The 21,196-nt window shown below is 36.5% G+C and overlaps 2 protein-coding genes across 9 annotated transcripts in view; one reads left to right on the top strand and one right to left on the bottom strand.

The window, feature by feature from the left end:
- The window catches only part of Rps6kb1 (ribosomal protein S6 kinase B1), a 94,220-nt gene that overhangs the window by 41,943 nt on the left and 31,081 nt on the right, over positions 1–21,196 (top strand). For 2 of the 7 annotated variants that reach the window (XM_027950251.2, XM_071603465.1), the window contains exons 14-15: positions 299–411; positions 1,693–5,177. In XM_027950251.2, the coding sequence (XP_027806052.1) occupies positions 299–411; positions 1,693–1,930 (351 nt within the window). In that variant the 3' untranslated portion in view covers positions 1,931–5,177. Of the gene's footprint in view, positions 1–298; positions 412–1,628; positions 5,178–21,196 lie in introns of those variants that run through there. The other 5 variants (XM_071603467.1, XM_071603469.1, XM_071603468.1 and 2 more) reach the window with 4 other exon arrangements.
- On the bottom strand, positions 5,579–19,656 carry Rnft1 (ring finger protein, transmembrane 1). Of its 2 annotated transcripts, none has more exons than XM_027950252.2 (9): positions 19,264–19,653; positions 17,374–17,832; positions 17,091–17,167; positions 15,513–15,613; positions 14,052–14,205; positions 13,025–13,183; positions 12,244–12,309; positions 9,056–9,157; positions 5,579–8,389 (listed from the first exon to the last, which is right to left on the bottom strand). In XM_027950252.2, exons 2-9 carry the CDS (start codon positions 17,774–17,776, stop codon positions 8,255–8,257), a joined length of 1,197 nt encoding a protein of 398 aa, XP_027806053.1. In that variant the 5' UTR covers positions 17,777–17,832; positions 19,264–19,653; the 3' UTR covers positions 5,579–8,254. The 2 variants fall into 2 exon arrangements, with proteins under 2 accessions (XP_027806053.1, XP_071459572.1); XM_071603471.1 differs by having other exon boundaries at positions 8,341–8,408; positions 19,264–19,656.

Raw genomic sequence — 21,196 nt, 5'->3', positions numbered from 1 at the left:
GGCAGGCACTCTTGAGAGTGCACAACTAGCCCAGCATTGGTGATTTTAGTTGTGCATCATTGTGTTGGTGTGTCAGCGACTAGACACCCATTTTCTTTTCTTTCAATATTTTTTTAGTTGTAGATGGACACGATACCTTTATTTATTATTTTTATGTGGTGCTGAGGATAGAACCCAGTGCCTCACACATGGTAGGCAAGCACTCTCCCACTGAGCTACAACCCTGGCCCCGGACACCCATTTTCTTGATGTATGTGTCAAAATGCCATTCTGTAGTTCACTGTTAACTGTCTTTCAGGGTTTTACATATGTGGCTCCATCTGTACTTGAAAGTGTGAAAGAAAAGTTTTCTTTTGAACCAAAAATTCGATCACCACGAAGATTTATTGGCAGCCCACGAACACCTGTCAGGTATTTCAGACTGTTATTCTCAGGTTTTTTTGTTCGTTTGTTTTTTTCCTTAAACCTAGAAGAGCATTGCTTAAGAAACTTATGTCAAGTAAAATAAATGAAAGTTTGTCATATTTTCTTTGGTTAATGTAATCACAGCATCTATGTCATCTCAAATTGCAAAGGACTAGTCTAACGATAGATCAGTCACACACTAGTTTATGTTTCCCTCCTGAAAGTAAACTGCTATGCTGGCAAATACCCTCTTACTCCATTCACTCAACATTTATTGTGCACCAGGAGCTGGGCTGCATGTTATATGTTTTTATAGTACATATAACATGGGAATTGTCCCTGCCCTGATGGAGCTTACAATTTAGTGAGAGTCACAGTAACAAAGATGGAAATACATACAAAAATATGTAACTATCACTAGTGCCAAGTGCTATTAAAAAAAAAAAAAAAAAAAAAAAGCTGGGTACAATGGTGCATTCCTGTAATCCCAGCAACTTTCAAGGCAGAGGATCACAAGTTTGAAGCCAGCCTCAGCAACCTGGGGAGACTGTCTCAAAGTTTAACAGGGTGGGGGATGGTGGCTGAGAATGTAGCTCAGTGGTAAAATGCCCCTGGGTTCAATCCTTGTTACCTACCCCTCAAAAAAAAAAAAAAGGCAGTAGCAAACAGAGGAGACAACAAGGAGACTTCTACTTATAGGAATAAGAGAATGGCCTCCTGGTGAAGTAACATCTAGGAATAAAGAGCAAGAGCCAGCTATGCAAAAATAGGAGGTACAAAATGTTGCAGGCAAAAGAACAGCAAGTGAACAAGCCCTGAGGGAGAAAAAAAACTTGGCCTTTTCTTGGTGTTCTGGAGTATGGTGAGTGAGGAGGAAAATGGCAGAAATTTGGAAAAGTGTTTTAATTTTAAATGCATTGGGAAGCTGTTTGAAGTAAGGGAGTAAAATTGTTTTAAAAATAAGGTCTGGAGATGTGGCTCAGTGGTAGAGTGCTTGCCTAGCCTGCATGAGACCGTGGGTTCGATCCCAACCACTGCAAAAACAAACAAAAAAACCTGCATATCTGTTTATCACTCAGGGACTTAGAGACCAGTTAGAACACTCCAGGAATTAGTCTAGGGAAAAGATGGTACAACCAAAATTTTTGCCTTCATTTCTAATCCACATAAAAATAAATTTAAATGAAAAAAGTGTTATATGTGCCTCTCCCTTTAAATCTAAGGGAAATACTTCTTGTTGAGATGATCCTTGAGACAAATGAATGATAGCTCTTCCTTGTCTTAAAGCCCCGTCAAATTTTCTCCTGGGGATTTCTGGGCAAGAGGTGCTTCAGCCAGCACAGCAAATCCTCAGACGCCTGTGGAATACCCAATGGAAACAAGTGGAATAGAGCAGATGGATGTGACAATGAGTGGGGAAGCATCAGCACCACTTCCAATACGACAGCCGAACTCCGGGCCATACAAAAAACAAGCTTTTCCCATGATCTCCAAACGGCCAGAGCACCTGCGAATGAATCTATGACAAAGCAATGCTTTAATTAATTTGAGGCAAAAACAAAAAAAGCAGGGGAAAAGGGATGTGTGAGCATCCTGCAAGATGAAACAAGAAGAATTAAAAATGACAGTCTCAAAGAGTCAGTGTCATTTCCTGGAATGCTTTGGACAAAGGAAAAACAAACATGGATTTTTAAAAATCAATCAATGGTGCAAACAAAAAAACTTGAGCAAAATAGTATTTCAGAACTCTTAGGCACATCAATTAATTGGTTCCTAGCAACATCTCAACCTTATCAAGGATTTTCACGTTGATGGCTGGAAACTGACAGTATTAAGAATAGGATGTTGCTTCTGAATCACTGTCAAATTCTGATTGTGTCGGAGAAGGGTTTTCCTTTCATTAGGCAAAGTATGAAATTGCCTATAATACTTGCAACTAAGGACAAATTAGCATGCAAGCTTGGTCAAACTTTTTCCAGCAACATGGAATCAAAGACAAACTTATCAATTGATGTTTTACGTGCAAACAACCTGAATCTTTTTTTTATATAAATATATATTTTTCAAATAGATTTTTGATTCAGCTCATTATGGAAAACATCCCAAACTTTAAAATGCGAAATTATTGGTGGTGTGAAGAAAGCCAGACAGCTTGTTTCTTCTCTTGATGAAATAAAAAAATGCAAATGAATCATTGTTAACCACAGCTGTGGCTCCTTTGAGGGCTTGGGGTGGACCTGGGGTTTATTTTTAGTAACCCAGCTGCAATACCTGTCTGTAATACTAGGAAAACAACAGCAACAATCTATTTAATCATTTCTACTTGCAGTGATGCTATGTGCTAAGCTTAACTGGAAGCCTTGGAATGGGCATAAATTGTATGTCCTACATTTCATCCTTGTACTGGGCCTGCATTGCACTGGAAAAAAGTCACCACCTGTTCTTATACCAGTATTTGGTTCAAGACACCAAATGTGTTCAGCCCATGGCTGAGGAAGGATGGAAGAGAGTCAGGATAAAATGCATACTGAGGGCAGCAAAATGGGGAAGATAGGAATATCCAGGGGAAGAGGGTGTTGCCATGGTCCACTCTCTGTCTAATCTCTTTATGGCAAATTGGTAAAATTTTAAGTTTTACTTCGTTTTACTGTTTTTGCTGTCTACCTTCTTTAACATTTTTTTCCTTAACAGTTTTAAAAAAGGAAAAAAGGTCTAATTTTTTTCTCCTATACTGGGGCTACCTTTTTTGATTGTAAAAATACTTGATGGCCTTTTGATGAATGTCTTCCACAGTGAATAAGAAAACTTAGTGGCTTAATTTAGGGAACATGTTAACAGGACACTGTTTTTGAATTGTAACAAAATCTACATAAGTGATTTACAGGTACAAAGAATAAATAAAGGTGACTTTACCTTTCTTAAATACTTCCTGCCTTAAAGAGAGCATTTCCATGACTTTAGCTGGTCAAAGGGTTTAATATCTGCAGAGCTTTATAAAAATATATTTCAGCGCATACTGGTATAAGTAGATGATCATGCAGTTGAGTCTTACCACTTCTTTTTTGTTTGTCTTTTATAATGTATTCAGTCTGAGTGTCAAAGTCAATTTGTAATAGTTTGCAACCCTAGAATTTTTTTAAATAGATGCTGCTTGCTATGTTCTCCAAACCTTTTTGAGCCATAGGATCCAAGCCATAAAATTCTTTATGCGTGTTGAATTCAGTCAGAAAAGAGAAAAACTTTGCTTATTTAAATTGCAACTCAAGTGAGATGTGATGACAGTAAGCAAAAGAGAACCATGAAAAATGATTGGAAATATACCTTTCAATTGTGGCAATAAGGAAAGAACTGATAAAAGTTCATCTTTGGACAGAAAACCATTAAAACAAACAAAAAAATCCCTGTACCCCACCCTCTTACTGCAGCAGCCTACTAAGAATTTTATAATTGTAACTGGTAAATTAGAAGCTACATGATGATTAAGGGCAGAAATTGTACTTAAAAAGTGCAGATCTTTGTTCTCTGACAATTGTGATGTCTGGAAAAAACAAATCCAAAAAGCTATGGTGACATGTATAGGTATTATTTCAGACTGTAAATGGCTTGTGCTACCCTGATAACTTGTTTTCAAATGTGTTTACTAACTGTAGTGTTGACTGCCTGACCAAATTCCAGTGAAACTTTTACACCAAAATATTCCTCCTCAGTCCTATCTGCTAGTAACATGTGCACTGTGATTGGCTGGCTATAACACCCTATAGTTAATCTGTTTTCATAATTAGTAGTGCCAGCAATAGGGGCGAACACTGCAACTTTTTTGCATAAAAAGCATTAATTGCACACTTACCATCCACACAGATATTTAGTTTTTCTAACTTAACATTTATTAAGTGAAATTAATTTCCCATGCTGTGTCAAGTTTATTGAGAAATTGTGTTTCATAAAGTGGATACCCCTACTATGACTGTGAAAACATGTCAAGTGTCACATTAGTGCCACAGACAGAAAGCACACACCTATGCAATATGGCGTACCCTATATTTATTTGTAAAAATTTAAGCATAGTTTAAAATATATGATGTCAATATTACTAGTCTTGAGTTTCTAAGATGGTTCTTTATGGTTATTCCAGGTAAGTGTATAAAAATGATTAAGTGCTTTTCTTTCATCACTTGATTATTTTCTTTACAATCAGCTATTATGGGATTTTTTTTATTTTATACATGCAGTTTTTTAATTAAAATGTAATCACTGAACTGAAGTTTACTAATTTGATTTTATAAGGTTTGTAGCATTACAGAATAACTAAACTGGGATTTGTAAACCAGCTGTGATTAACAATGTAAAGTATTAATTATTGAACTTGAACCAGATTTTTAGGAAAATTATGTTATTTATTTCTTTTTCCCCTTTATGGTCTTAAATAATTTGAATCTTTCAAGGATTTTTCCATACTGTTTTCAAGATAGAAGATAATTTGACGGGTGGGGGAGAAGGATGCATGTTTGAGACTCCATAAATTCAACATTCTTTCCAATAGGTAATAAATGATTATAAACAAGATGCATCTTAGATAGTATTAATATCCTAAGCCTTGGATTTCATATTTAATATAGGACCTTACTTTTCTGAATATTCAGCTAGTCATATGGTTCCTAGTTTACAAGGGCTTGATCTAAGATTATCCCCATGAAAAATGTTGAATTTATGAAGAATGGACTTTGAAACTTTGAAAATGGTTAACTTCTCAAATAAAAATATCAATATCCAAACATCTGCCTTTTTTCATAGGAGTAGACACTAGCAAGCTGGACAAAACTATCATAAAAGTATTTGTCACACATGACCTGTGGTCTGTTGCTGATTAATACAGTACTTTTCTTGTGTGATTCTTAACACTACAGCACAAGTATTATCTCAGTTGATATCTGAAGTAACATCTAAAAGACGGGTTCATCTCTGTGTTTGCTCTTTAAACTATTATGTTTCTATTATCCCAAGTTGGCTTTGCATCTATTAAATAATAAACTCTTCAGCTGCCTTATTAGGAGTGCTATGAGGGTAACACCTTTTCTGCTTTTCATCTTGTATTTAGTTTACTGTATTAAGATATTTGGTTTCAGATTGAATGAATGTAAATAGAAATTAAATGCAAATTTGAATGAACATAAAATAGAAGTGACTTTTTTTATTACCTAAACAGAGGAAGAAACAACTGTGTACATATCAGTTATATAGTTTTTTTCTCATTAACAAGTCAGATGTATTCATGTGCTCATATTTAATAAACTATTAATGTACGTAAGGAATAACAGTTGTAAAACTGTTTCTGCTGAGAATAGAAGCTATTTAAATATATAACAAGCTTTAGTATTGATTTTATATATTGGATGTTACACATCTTTTATTTTCAAATTGTATCAAGTAGAAGAACTAGAATTGTTTGCTTTTTAAAAAAATTCATGCAACAAGTTATGAGTTTTTTCCCCCCAAACAAAATATCTTCTTTGTTTAGCCATATTTATCTTTTGGAGACCGAATCTGTGTTGCCCCCAGCTGGTCTCCAGCTTACAGTCCTCCTGCCTTAGCTACCTCAGTAGCTGGGATTACTGGCATGTGCCACTGCACCCAGCTTCTTGGCAACATTTGCAGTGCTGGAATCAAGCCCAGGGCCTGTTGCATGCTAGGCAAGCACTCCATTACTGAGCCACATCCTCAGTCCAACCGGGCTACATTTGATAGTTTGATGTGCACAAATCTGTTTTTCTTCGCTAGAGATTGAACCCAGGGCCTTAGATATGCTAGGCAAGCACTCTCCCATTGAACTACATCTCCAGCCCCACAAACTGTTTTAATTGTCTCACATCTACTCTAAAATGGCCATTTTGTACAAACCACATCTCTTCTATGAACATTTATATCACACTTGCCTAGGTAATACCTCTACAGAAAGTTTTCACTCATGTTGATTTTTTATAAAAGATGGTAGCATCTCTTAATGCTGGTACTCTTTAACTTTTGGAGATTGTGATCTGAATTCACAGAATAATTGGGTTTTTGGAGCTGTGTTCCCTTTGAGGTAAAGGACTAAAAAGTAGTAGCAAAATGCTTCTAGTTCATCATCTGTCTTAATAGATGGCATAGCTCTCTTATTACATCTTCCCAGTTTTCAGTTCATTGTAGTAGAACCCCACCACTGTCCAAACTTCTGTTGTTATTTAGTCAATACAAACTGTTTGAATAACCACGAGGCGAGTAGGTATGGTTAAATGGTATTGTAAATAGGGCTGAATGCTATTCTTGTGTTCTGAACTAGAAGTCGTTTCAGCTGTTTTTCACAGCCAAATTTTAATCCTAAATTCCTTTTCTCACCCATTCCCTGCCATATACCTAAACAATACAACTGAGCTTTGCCACAAAGCCAGGAAGGTGATTTAAGGCCAAATAAACTTGCTCAAATATTTGTGGTAATTCTCAAAGTAAAAAAGAGAATTAAATATATTGTGACTAAACAGACAGAAAATAGTTACTCTTATAACCTGGCAGTGTTTACCTAGGGTAAAAGGTTACCTTTGTCAGTTTGAGTAGTTCTCCAGGCATTATCACTTGGCTACTATCTTTATTAATGCATGTTCTGGTCTAGGCTTTGTCTTACCAATACTACAATATGTTTTCAGCTTTCTCCTAACTTTTGCTTCCCACCATCCTTTCTTTGTGTACAAATGGATAGTAATAAAGAAATAGGCAGAAGCCTTGTACTCTAATTGTAGATGTAACCAGTAGCAGCCCTTTATTGTTCTGTTAATGTTTAGGTATCAAGTGGAGAGACAAAGTGCCTTATTTTCTTTTCCATGACCCTGAACAAATTACCTAGAGGCAGGCAAACCACACTATCCAAAGCTATGACCACCCCTGAGTACAAGCTTTTTTTCCCCTGCTTGATGCTGGGGATTGAATCCAAAACCTCTCACATGCCAGGCAAGTGCTGTACTACTGAGTTTCACCTCGAGCAGTGCATGAATTATTTTAATAGTTACTTTGAGATACTTAATAGCACTATACAAAAAGCAAGATTGTGAACATTAAAGCTGATGGTAGGAAGCATGTATGAGGTCCACAAATAATGAATTTAAATAATTTATTCTTGCTGATTACTTATACTATAGAGAATAATACAATATTAAAATATATCATCCTCAGTAAATTAATCTTCATCTAGAAAATGTAATTTTTACAGGTAAAATATAGCATTTAGAAATTTAATTGAAAAATACAAATTTCGTGAAAAATTTTAAGCAGTTTTAGAATGGGAATTATAAAAGTCAATGCTGAAGAAAATTGTTTCAAATAATATGTATCTTAAAATACTGTGAAAAATATACTGTAATGTCAGGAAAGAATACCTGAATTATTATTATTACTATTTTCTTCTTTTTCTTTCTGGGGTAGGGAACGAATCCAGGGCCTTACATGTGCTAGACCAGCACTCTACCACTGGGGCAATATCCCCAACCCACCTGCATTCCTTTGAAACTACTAGTTACGGTTTATAATTTCTGTTTTGGTAACATCAACAAGAGAACACATTTACAATTTAACACTGCAATTATCTGTCAGATAATTAGGATAGAACAAATGTTGTGTATTCTTTAGGTTGAATATTATATACTTTTTAAAACACAGGGGTTTTTCATTTGATCTTGATAAACCAGACTACACATGTAAATTATATTCTAAAACCACTTGGAAACAGTTTTCTTCCAGCCCTGAAAATCTGTTCAAATGCCTTTATCAATAGTCACTTATTACCAAATGAAATTAGTGTTTGTGGCCTTAACAGTTGTACAACTTAATATATTTGAAGGTGTGATGAAGTGGCTCCATCATTCCATTTGTTTATACGATCTGAAATCACAGTTCTGCATAATGGACATGTTTTCTCTCTGTTGAACCATAAGGTAATGCATTCTTCACAAAATATATGCTGTAAAGGGAATTAAGAACTAGATTTTATATTAGCAAACACTTTACATTCATCATATTGTAGATAATCCTATTCTTTAGAGCTGAAAGGGATTTTGGAAACACTAATTCCCACATTTTACAAATGAGAAAATGGAGAAAGTAGTATGTATTAAAAAAGACAGAGTAGTTTTAATGGTAGAGCCACTAGTATTCTTCTGACTTTACTATCCATTTAGCCTTTTTTTAACAAAATGTGGCTATCCCTAGGTGATATCCCTAGGTGATTTTTCATTATGGTGACTTAAGAGCTTAATAAATCTCTGAGTTAGTAGTAACTTCTGTAAAGTCTAAGAAAAAGCCATATATTCTTCCATAACATTGTTGGTACTATTTTGAATACTAGTATCTAATTATAAAAAATAGACTGTTTTCTAATCATTTTGGCATCCAATCTGCCAGTTGAATTATCTTTCCCCTTTTATATATTCCTGCATAAAAATCATCAGAACATAAAGGATAAGATTTAGCCAGTCTACTAAACTCCTAATCATAAATAAATTACGAGTGTGTACTCTGCTACTTTCCACTAAACAGTGTAGATTATTTTTTGCCATTCAACAAACATAAATATTACTTGTAATTCACAGAAAAGTACTGTGTTCAGTTTGCTTAAAAATATAATTACCTGACAGATGAGAAGAATTGGTTTCTGAAATTCAGCTTGACATATTGAACAAATATCATCCACATCTGAACACTGTCTCTTGCTGGCAGCTATACCATAACTCTGTGAAGGTAAATTATTTGCAATTACAAATTTCTTTTCCTGTTTGTTGAACACATAGGTGATACTGTACTTCTCAAATCTCCCAGGAATCAGGCATTTCAAAACTTTCCCATAGGATACATTTTATAGCTACATCTTTACTACATGAGTGTGAAATCATTAAATAGTAAATAACAGGATCATGGAAGATTGTTAAATCCACTGGATTCCCAAACGGTAATAGTTTTCAAATTCAACACAAATGGCTATAAGTACCTAAACAATTCGAAATATAACTAAATATTTATAAAAATATTTACAAATACTTCCTGGGTATAGTGTTGCCCAGGATTGCCAAATTAAGCAGTCAGTCTAGCACTTTGCTAGTTAAATGTAATTCATGTGGAGAGCTTACTTTAAAAGTATATGTATCTGGGGGCTGGGGTTGTGGCTCAGTGGAAGGCTCACCTAACACGTTGAGGTGCTAGGTTCAATCCTCAGAACCACATAGAAATAAAAAAATAAAGTTATTTTTTAAAAAAAGTATATGTATCTGGGCCAGGCGTGGTGGCACATGCTATAATCCCAGCAGCTCAGGAGGCTGAGACAGGATGATCGGGACTTCAAAGCCAGCCTCAACAACAGTGAGGCACTAATTAAGCAACTTAGCAAGACCCTGTCTCTAGCGGGGCCAGGGTTATGACTCAGTGATAGGGCACTTGCCTAGCATGCATGAGGCACTGGTTTCAATCCTTAGCACCACATAAAAATAAATTTAAAAAAGACCCTGTGTCTAAATATAAAAGAGGGCTGGGGATGTGGTTCAGTGGTTAACTTCCCCTGGATTCAATCCCTGGTACAAAAAAAAAATTGTGTGTGTGATATGTATCTGGGGTTAGAGATGTAGTTCAGTGATAGAGCACTGGCCTAGCATGCACAAGGTCCTTAGTTTTAAACTAATTTTTAGTACCACACACATACAGAGAATATTTGGCTGGGGATGTTGTATGAGGCCCAGCATGTAGGGGGGAAAAAGAAAAAAAAAAAAATCTCTGGTTCTACACTGGAGTTTCAGTAGGCCCAGACACTGGAATATGACTCAGGAATCTTTTTTTGAAAGGTCTTCAAGGTAAGTTCAACATGAAGGAGGTTTCAGTTTCTCACCACTAAACTAAAAATAATTTTTAATTACCTCTTATTATCATAAAGTCAGAGAATTTAGTACTTTGAAAGAATGATAAACCAAATTTTCAGAGAAAATAACTGTAAAATGTCACTGGGATGGGATAACTGTCAAAACTAACTGAATGAACAATAGTGCAATTCTCTGAATATCCCTTTATTCTAATGTCCTAAAAAAAATTAGGAGATTCTGATCTGATCTCTTTAATATCTTAACTTCCTCACCAAATTCAGCAGGACTTAGTCATGAACTAGATGTGACAATTAAGACTCTTTAGCAAAATTTGAAAGAATCAAAATGTTACAAATGAGATGAGCTTTCTGTAGAAATGATGGTGGCAAGGGTGGCTAAGAACACCTAAGTGTAGTAGTCATGGGAAGTTAGGTAAAGAGTGACTTACTTAAACACATTTGATTATGATCTAAACTTCCTGTACTTAAATGTTTAGGGCTAACAAAACTCAAAGGTCAAAAAAAATTAATTTATCCTTCAGTTTTAGGTGGAGTCCACCTATATGGCGCTGAGGATCAAACCCAGTGCCCCTTGTATGCAAGGCCAGCACTCTTCCATACCACTGAGCCACAATCCCAGCCCTGACAAAAATGTTAAAAATTAAGGTGTGGTTTTTTTTTTGTGTTTTTTTTTTTTGAGACTGGTGATACTAAGGATTTCAGAAGTCAGTCAGGACAGTGTTAAATGATCTTGGTGCCAATTTCCCTTCAGTAAAGGAGTCCATTACAAATATTTATGTTGACAAGCTTTTAAAACATCACTTTTGTCTGGCATTTTGGAGACTTCCTTTAGATGAAGACATCCTGATGGCAACTGTCATTTCCATGATAAAGTTAAAGAACATGTATGTACATGTTCAGGATATCAGGGAGACAGGGGTAAAAGTGTCAATGACTGATTCTCTGTGCTTTCTTTGTCTCACAGAGAAGAATCTCAAGTGTTGATTGGGTTTTGTGATGCTGGATCTGGATCACAGGGCCTCACACATGGTAGGCAAACCTTTTACCACTAAGCTACACCCCTAACCCACAGGAGATTTTCTTAAGGGTATTTCAGCACAAACCTGACTAGATCAATTATGGGAAAATGGCTGATTCTCATATAATCAATTGTATTAACCTGGACAAAACCAGACTCTCTGGATATACTGTATCTTCTCCAAAAGAAAAGTGTGCATAAGATGTAGCAAAACTTGTTTCCATATTTCTCTTAGAGAAAAGGTACCCTGGCTAGTTAGTCTGAACAGTTTTTTAGACAATCCTTTTTTGTTTGGATACTATGGATTGAACTCAGGGGCACTATACCACTAAGCCCCATTCCCCAGCCCTTTTTATTTTTTATTTTGAGACAAGGTCTCATTAAGTTGCTGAGGCTGGCTTCAAATTTGCCATCTTCCTGTCTTAGCATCCTGAGTTGCTGGGATTACATGCAAGCACCATTATGTATGGCTCCTTTTTACTTTTAACAGTACATTAATAGATTGGCATTTTTGTAAGTCAGTCCCGTTAACTGTTTAAGGACCTAATGGACTAAAAAGCTGAAGATCAGCCTTGAAATTTGGTGACCACACCTAGGTATTGGGAATCTTTGAGGCTACTAAATATGAATTACCCTTCTGTATGATACCCTTTCTCTGTATTCTGTAACATCCACAGAATCACATAATAACAAGTTTATAATTGATAGTGAAGTCTCAATCATTAAATTCCATGCTGAAAATTATTTGTATATTTAGAACTGTGTAATGGGGACATTTCCCCCAGTGATAAAATTGCAAGGGACATGATTTTTGGTAATGAGCTGAACATAGAACTAAAACTTCTAATGCCAGAGTACTAGCAAATAATCTAAAAAGACCATTTTATAATGAAAGGTAGAAGTGTTTTTCCTTAAAAAACAAGAAAGTACTTACTGGTCGTGTAAAAAATATTCGCAAAACCTGTCTGAAAGTTTTCAGATGTCCAAAGAAGTCCAAAAGCTGAAAGAGGAAATAAGAGATAATTTATTAATTCAAGAGTCCTATCTGCTAAACCCAAAGACAAAAGCTGAAATCTTACAATATTCAATTCCCATATTACCCTAATGCTCACTGCATTCAGAGATAATCATTTCATTCTAAATATATTTCAAGCCTAATTAATGAATATTTATGGGGTTGAGCCAACAAGAAGTACATATAAAAATCTAGAGTTATAGTTTGTTCAAGATAAATAAAAACCTGTCAAAGACAAAGCAACTACATCTGATTCATATATTAACATTTTTATTTTTAAAGTCTCAAAGTGATTATTAATTTGAAATGATCAGGCAGAAAGGGAGCAGAACAAGACACTCTACTAGTTTTAAGAGTTATGTGTACAACAAACTTTGCTGTTGAGGATGGGTATGTTTTTTTCCACTTGTTTATCCCCTTAGATAACCCATGTTATGTGGAACTCCACTTTCTCTCTCTCTTTCTGAGACAGGGTCTTATATGTTACCCAAGTTGGCTTCAAACTCAGAATCCTGTCTCAGCCTCCCAAGTAGCTGAGATTATAGTTACATGCCACCACAAACTGATAAAGAACCTGCGGTTACTGCAAACTACTGATATGAAGATAAGCCTTAAGACAATTAAGGAGAAAAGTAGTAGTATGTAAAATCAATAATTACATGAATCATTATACAATGGCAAGATTTATAATGTTACTTACTTTTAATATGAGGTAGAGTAAAGCCAGCAATATCCCAAGACTCCATCTAGTACCATTACCAAACTCCTCATAACTTATAAGGTAACGAAACCAAACTGGTATGGGAACAAAAGTTCGGTAATACTGACACAATTCTTCTAAAAGCATATACCAGTAACCCTAAAAAGAAAGGAAAAAGAAAATAAATAGAACTACCCAAGCCACTTAAACACATAGCAAAAATCCTTAATATTGGACTGAAAACATCATGAGTACATGATGCAATAATATAAGTAACTGTGAAATTAGTCTTCATTATGATTATGACTGACAATTTCAACCTGATTTTTCCATGTTACAGTCACTGCATAGTGTGCTTTTAAAGTATTCCTCAGAATGAAATAGTAAAATGTTTTATATGTACTGTGTTTTTGCCGATTATAAAAATTTGTTTTTATTGAATATGGGAAGCCACTAAATAACTGCATATAGTCAATTATTAATTGATAGTACCCTGTTGGAGAACAGAAGTACAAATTAATAGTTTCTCCTATTTGATGTGGAGACTGATTTTTCAGTTCTGAAGCAAATGTTTGTTGTTCTTTTTAGTTATACATGACAGTACAGTTTAATTTGACTTATTTATACAAACATGGAGTACATTTTATTCTAACTAGGACCCCAGTCTCATGGTTGTACATGATGTAGAGATTCACTGGTGTATTCATGTATGTACATAGGAAAGTTATGTCAGAGTCATTCTACTCTTTTCCTATTCCTGTCCCCCCTCCATTCCCTTAATTCCCCCTTGACTAATCTACTGAAATTGTATTCTTCCCCTCCTTGAAACAAATGTAATTCTCATTTTATCCAAATAGGTTAATATTTTGGTTCAAGTCCTTGAACAAATGTTGCCAAGCGATAATGAAGATAATTAAAACTAGATTATTTAGCAAATGAAAAAAATCACAAAATCTTTAAGCAAAGATTAAACAGTATTAATGTGTTTGCCAACATCATTCCAATAATGCATCAGTTAGTTTCTTACCTTTGACTTAAAAGGCATGATGAAAGGAGGCACCAATAAAACAAGGCATTTTAAGCCCATGAAGAGGAATTTTAGAATGAAGTCCGTAATTCCAACAATCCAAAGTACTTCCCAGAAGCTCAAGTGATCCAGTGTAGGATTTAAGAAAATTAAACTACCAAGAGAAAATCATCAAAATTTACCAGAGCAACGTACAAAGGTAAAATATTGAAAAGGGTGTTAAATTTGCTACAAATATTTTAATTTGATATGTAGAAATGAGTTTGGCAAGATAACATCAGAGTTCATATAAATGGAATGAAGGATTTTTTTTATTATTATTTTAAAGGGACTTTTCCTTTTATATGATATAGAAAAAGGTCTTCCTGGCTTATTATGTTGACACTTTTGTAGGCTATAAACTCTAAAACCTGTATACTAGACTTCTGCCATTATCTTCCTAACGATTTCCAATCAGGATTCCATCCCCTCTTTTCCACTGAATTACTTTTGTCCTTTATATCACTAGACCTAAAGGTCACTTCTCTTTCCATTTACTCATCCTAAATTATTTTCTTTGTAGACCTTTTTTCCTCTGTGGTGTTGGGGATTGAACCCAGGACCTCATTCATGATAGGCACTGAGCTGCACCTGTAGCTTGTTCTTTCTAAACTTCTTTTTTCTCTCCTGGTTGTTCTCATATGTCTCCTTTGTGGCTGCTACTCTGATGATGGGTCTTGTCCAGGACTGGGCCCTCTTTGTATTTTCTTTGTATTACCACATAGTTATTTGTATTACCCAGATTAGTTCTGTTCAGTCCTGTGGTTTTAAAATATCAGTCATATTTAAATGCTGATTACTTTGCTAACATACCAAAATTTATAGCTCTAACCTCTACCCTGAGCTCATGATATATCTAGAACTGCTTTCTTAACAATTCTACTTGACTTCTCATGCTTAACATGTTAAAAACAAAATTACTGATTTTCTTCTCAAATCTAGTTCCTTCCCCAGCCCAATAAAATGACACCATCATCAAAGTCTTTCTTGCATTCCCTACCTATTCACCCACACAGCCCTATCCATATCAATGTACTGGCTCTACTTCTAAACTATATCCCACATTTGTCCATAATTATTTTCTGACTAAAGCTAAAAATTCAGAAAAACTTGTTACCTATTGTCTTTTAATGAATCTTTGCCTTATTTCTAGAAACTGAAAAAGACAACAATACCCACCTACTGGTATTTAATAAGTACTGATTAAACAAAAATGCAGTTATCAAAAAAATTAAATATTTATTGAGCACCTGCTATGTGCCAAGGAACTAAGGATACAAGTCTGAATAAGTCACTCAAAGCTCTCTAAAGAAGACAGGTAAAAATTGAACTACAATAAGTATTATGTGTAAGTAAGATATATGCAGAGTGCTGCGGAACATATGATTACATTTTAAAAAGTATACTAGAACTAGTAATTACCTGTAATAAAGTGACTGAGAATGAAAGGTATAATACAGAAGAACAGATGATCCTGCTAAGAATATCAATAACCAAGCACATTGAATCTTTGAAGATCTTTCCTGAAAAATAAACAATTTTATAATTTGTTACTTTGAATTATGCCAGAATTTCAAATATTATTAAACTTTAAATTTAATGGCTTATTAACATTAACTTTCTAGATTAACCTTAAAATATAAAGTATCTATTAAATTGTATACCACATTGTTTTATTTATCTTTAGTGAACAAAATTTGAAACAAGTTATAAAAATACAATTTCTTCACTGTATGAAAAATAAGATGTTTCAAAGAAACCAAATCATCTAAAAGTTGACATAAAGGACCTACCCAAAACAATCTTTAGCTGTTCAGTTCCCTTTTTTGTGCATCTTCCACAAGACAAATTTCAAAAATGCATTTAAGTAAATCAGGATTCACAGATATTCAATAATTTATTTTTAATCTAAGGTTAAGTTTTAATTACAAGTTTAATTAAATGTTTTATAGGTTAAGCATCCTAATCTGAAAGTTAGCAATTGAAATGCTCTAAAATCCAAAACTTTTTGTGTACCAACGTGAAGCCCCAAGTGGACAATTCTTAAACCTGATCTCCTATTAAAATTAAAACACAGATACACTAAAATTACTGTATAAAATTACAATTGGGCTATGAGTTATATAAAATAGAAATGAATTCTCTTTAGACTTGAGTTCCCATTCCAAAGATATCTCATTATGTATGTACAAATATTCCCAAATCCCCCCAAATCTGAAACACTTTTGGTTTCAAGCATTTTGGAATAAAGAATACTCAATCTGTACTAGTTTGAAACCATGAGTTAAAGTTTTTTTAGTTTACAGGTTCTACTATAAATTTCCAGGTCAGAATGTATGATATCTTCCTTTAATATGGCCTTATGGTGAAATTTCATGAACTTTTTCCTATTTTTCCCATGATTTTTATGACTAGGACTTTTACATTATAGAAAAACTTCTTGAATTAAATTTCCTTTAAATAAGAGAGCTAAACAGTTCAATACCTATTTATTCAATGCTCCATAATTTATTTAGTTATTTTAAATCTTATTATAGTCAGTCCATCAGTTGAAATTTTAATGAAATTATGTTTAAATTAGCTCACAAAATAAAAAGGTACTTGCCAAACCAGATCAAATAGATCAAATAGTGTAGTCCTTTGTCTACTCCCCTACATCCTCAGCACTTTTTTATTTTGAGATAGGGTCTTGCTAAATTGCTGAGGCTGGCCTCAGACTTGTGAACCTCTTGCCTCAGCCCCCGCAAGTTGCTGGGATTTCAGGCATGCATGGTTGTGCCTGGCTTTTTCTTTATTAGAAACCAAATATATAAAGAGAATAAGGTGAAGCAATCAGTATTAGGACAGATAATTTAGATAACAAAATAAAATATGTCATGGATCAACATATTTGATTTCCTACTTCTCTCAAAAGCTATTCCTATTTCTCACAAAATTATTTCTCTATAATTCTATAGAGAGAAAACAGTTAATAATTTTTTAGTTGCTTGTTATACTTACTCTTAGAAAAACCTGATTTACAATGCTTTTGTTTGCATACATAAAAGTTGTTAGCAGCCCAATTCCAAGAGAAATGCCTGTTAGAAAATAAGTTCCAGTTAATTGAAAGAAAAAAAAAACAAAGAGGACAATATAAGCTAATAATATGAATTAAAAGAAAACACACAATTTTAAAAGCCAACAGAAAAATAAGTAACTGAAATAATATGTAAAAATAGAATTCCAATAAAGAAAAATAACTGAATTTACCAATTAAGCAAATCATTGTTTTATTATCCCCTACCTGTTATATGCTGCATAACAAGTTTGACACCCAGAATCAAAATATATGGAAGACTTTTCTGCAACCACTTGAAAAGATAGCGGAATTCTGAGAAGGTGCTACTTCCATGTTCTCCAGACTCCGTGGCAGTATCCTCAGGCTGCCTTGCTTCACTGTGGGAGTGACTCCGGAAACGACTATGTGCACATCCATGGGTACAGCTATGGACAGCTGACCTTATATTTCTGGAGCTTGGATTTTCAACATATTCTTTAGATATGGGGTTAATCTGGATATGAACATCTCCAGAATCAAGAAAAGAACCTTCTCCTGTCAATCTTGTATGTGTACACTGGGAGGCTGAGGCATCCTCACCACTTGCAGTTCCTGGAGGACTGTGCAGTTGGTTACAGTTGGCTTGCATGGCCCTTAAAATACTTTTTCTCTAATCCAGATTTCTTTGCTTGGAGGTTTTGTCTCCTAAAAATAAATAAACAAATTATCCAAGAGCAGAAAATATTCCAAGGGAATAGTTAAATACAAGTAAGTACACTGCTCATCAGTTGTTCTTTATTCACTTTATAAAAGGAGTTGCTGATAGTCACAGCATATGAATTTTCAGATTATCGCACTTATTTCTAAACTCCTCCCTTAATGCCAAGAATCTGCTTAAAAATTATCATTTCAGGAAACATTTACTAACAAAAAAAAGACGAGTTTCAGATGACTCCACTTCTCTAATGCCAGAACACACTGGCAAAATAGTCATGGTGTATGGGGGGCCCAGAAGATGTTAATATAATACTAGTGTTCATATTTAATAGTTTGGCACATTCACTTAGCACCCAACTGGAGCAGTTTCATCTGAGTAGATTCTACATCAAAGAAGTTTCAGAATGAAGAGTGATTCAGTATTTTTTTCTAATATTTTAAAATTCTTATTTGTAGATGGACACGATAGTTTATTTATGTGGTGCTGAGGACCAAACCCAGCGCTCCATGCATGTGAGGCAAGTGCTCTACCACTGAGCCACAACCCCAGCTCTGATTCAGTATTTTTTAATACTTGGAAATGCTAGGAAGAAAGAAAAAACTCTATTAAACTTCAATGCTTTAAATATCATTATAGATAATAAACATTTCACTTAGATGAACTATAAATTTTATCTTATGCTCAAAGAGCTTCCCCAAAGCGAATATATTAATGGTGCTACCAAGAATACGACTTTCCCTCCTAAAAGAATGTTTCCTAAATATCTTCAAATTAGGGATAAGTTGGGTGATAATGCTAGGTGATACTTCAGTCTGAATGAAGATAGTCACAGTGTATGGAATAAAAATGCCACCATCGGTGGTGTGTGTGTTGCGGGAGGTGGGGTGAGGGTATCAGAAATGAGGACGTTGGCAGGGAGGTTCCTAAATGACCCAGCGTGGATCTCCTAGCAGCTCGATGCCGAAATCGCAATGCCAGCTGACAAAACGCAAAGCCTATCTCAGACTGTCTGCTTTTCCCGTTTCTCTAGAAGGAAGCTAGAGTTAACGACAGGGCATGTTCTGTGTCATTCTGTCTTATGCCTTGGCTTGAACGCTGTGCAGTTACCCTGTGGCGGTTTGGGTTTTGATGCTTTTCGCGGAAGGCTTCGCACCCAGGCTCCGATGCCACGGTGCGCTTTATTTCCTCAAATCTCAAGAGCGACTTTGGACAGGATGGTTTATGTGTTTTCTATAAATAAAACAGGCCCCTCCCACTCTCCTCCACGCACAGATAAAAAAGAGGAGAGAAAAGGAATCAAAGTGAACATCAACAACTCTTCCGGAATCCCTGAGCACAGGTCTCCACCCACGTCCAAGCCTCCGGCGCCCCGGTTATTCTCCCTGGAACCCCTTGCCCCCGCCTCCCCCAGGCCTGACCTCTCATGACCAGGAGCGGACGGAGGCCTCGGCAGCGACGGCAGGAACAGCAGCGCACGCCGCCCCCAGCCCTAGAGTCAGAGCCATCACGCTCAAGCCCCACGACCAGCAACTCGGGCCCGGCTCGGCGGCGGCGCGCGCGCTCCCCGGACGTCCTCGGGCGCGCGGCCCGCCCCCGCCTGCGCTGCGCCGCGCCGAGGATAGGCGAGGGGCTGAAGCACGCCGCTGCCAGGGCCTGCGCCTGGGGACGGCCGGCGGACGCGTGCCCTTAACAGTTGGTTGCCTCACGTCTTGAGTCTATGCCGCCAGTCTAGCACGGCACACGGTTCCGAGGTGCTGGACGTTTTGAGGTTAAAAGCGCGCAGGCTCCAGAACCTGCCTCCGGAGGCGGGGCCTGACGCTGAGGGCTGTCCCAGCCTACCCCCGCGCCCTTCCCGAGGCGTCTCGCCTGCCGCAACCCCAGCGGGGCAGCCACGTTGGCGGGGCTCGGCGCGTCTCCGGAAGAGCGGCGCTGGGCGGGGCAGGAGCGCTGGGGTTTCCGGGTTCGGGTTTCGCGACCGACGCTCCTGACCCACTTGTGGCTGGCGGCGAAGTTTAACCAAACTGGGTTTTCTCTCAGGCCCAAGTTGCGGCGAGCGAACCAGGCCCCGCGGGATCTGAAGTGCTGGAGGGTTTGCGGGGGACCGAAGAGACTGAGAAAGCCGCCTTCCGCGGAGTGTGGAGAGCGTTTCTGCCCTCCTGTAATTCTCTTAATCCACTATTGTTCTAAGTGGAAAGGTTACTAAGGGCGCGGGGGCGGGCGGTTAACAGGAAGAAAAACGGAGATGTAGTTTAAGTGGTTCTGAATGTATTCCTCGCGTGTCCTCCACAGCCGCCAATATAGCCTTTCCGTTCTAAACTGCAGCTCTCTACATTTTGTTTATACCTGGTACTTCTATTTGCTATTTATTTATTTATTTTTACTTTTGGCCTGGGGATTGCACCCAGGGGCACTTAATCACTGAGCTACTTCCCTAGCCCTTTTAATTTATTTTGAGATAGAATCTCGCTAAATTGCGGAGGCTGGCCTCGAATTTGGGATCCTTCTGCCTTAGCCTCCTGAGCTGCTTGGATTAAAAGAGTGCACCACCACGCCAAGCATTACCTGGCATTTCTAGAGTTGCTGTCAAATAAATAAAAGCCTTCCATATTTCTTGAAATTAAATATTCCTTGTGAGGTGGACTGAAGAATGGGAGCCAGGTCAGTCTTTCCTCACTAGAGTAGATAAGTTTACATACCCATACATGCTATCATTAAATGTCTAATGAAAATGATGTTTTGTTTTATTGGTCACTACCTGCTTTAAAACCATTCACTTGCCAAAGTTGCTGCTGTGTGACTTTCAACCATGAAATTGTACCTTATTTTCTCCCAGTACAATTGAATTCTCTGTTTAACCTCAGTTATCTTCTTTGAGGCTGTGCTTAAATCATATGAGTTCTATTACCAGATCATTTGCCTTGAGTAGAAAAGCATGTTTAAAAAAATTCAAAACCAGTCCGCCTCTCACTGTCGATTAAGACATTAACCTCTGCAGCTGCTGCTTTCTTTCTAGTCCCCGCCCCTTTTGTGCTTAAGTCTCCAAGCTTCACTGAGCTTCTTGACAAATTAGATTTTTGGGTCAGTAAACCTGAGGGCCAGGCTCTGAACTGTAGTAAATTTTCTTGGAAAATTTATTTACGTATAGTCTACTATCCCAACTACATGGATATTTTTATTTTTATCATATTATTTATTGCAGTACTGGGGGTCCAATCCAGGGCCTGGTGCATACTAGGCAAGTACTGCACCACTGAGCTACATCCCCAACCCTGAATATTTTTATTTTAAACATGAAAATGTGTGAGGATTTAGTAAACAGGAAAAAAATAAATAAAGCAATCTCTCCCAGTC

This window comes from Marmota flaviventris, chromosome 17 (genome assembly GCF_047511675.1).
Source record: "Marmota flaviventris isolate mMarFla1 chromosome 17, mMarFla1.hap1, whole genome shotgun sequence".
NCBI lineage: Eukaryota > Metazoa > Chordata > Mammalia > Rodentia > Sciuridae > Marmota > Marmota flaviventris.
The sequence above is the reverse complement of the archived record's forward strand: the minus strand, read 5'-3'. Positions and strand labels throughout refer to the sequence as shown.

Excerpts from the sequence above, each read along its gene's own strand:
- Rnft1 (XM_027950252.2), bottom strand. The coding sequence starts at position 17,776 with ATGCAAGCCAACTGTAACCAACTGCACAGTCCTCCAGGAACTGCAAGT. Across the intron at positions 14,206-15,512 it reads TCTCAGTCACTTTATTACAG|TTTAATTTTCTTAAATCCTA; the intron begins GTAATTACTAGT and ends TTCTCTTGGTAG. Across the intron at positions 12,310-13,024 it reads TACTCTACCTCATATTAAAA|CTTTTGGACTTCTTTGGACA; the intron begins GTAAGTAACATT and ends TTCCTCTTTCAG.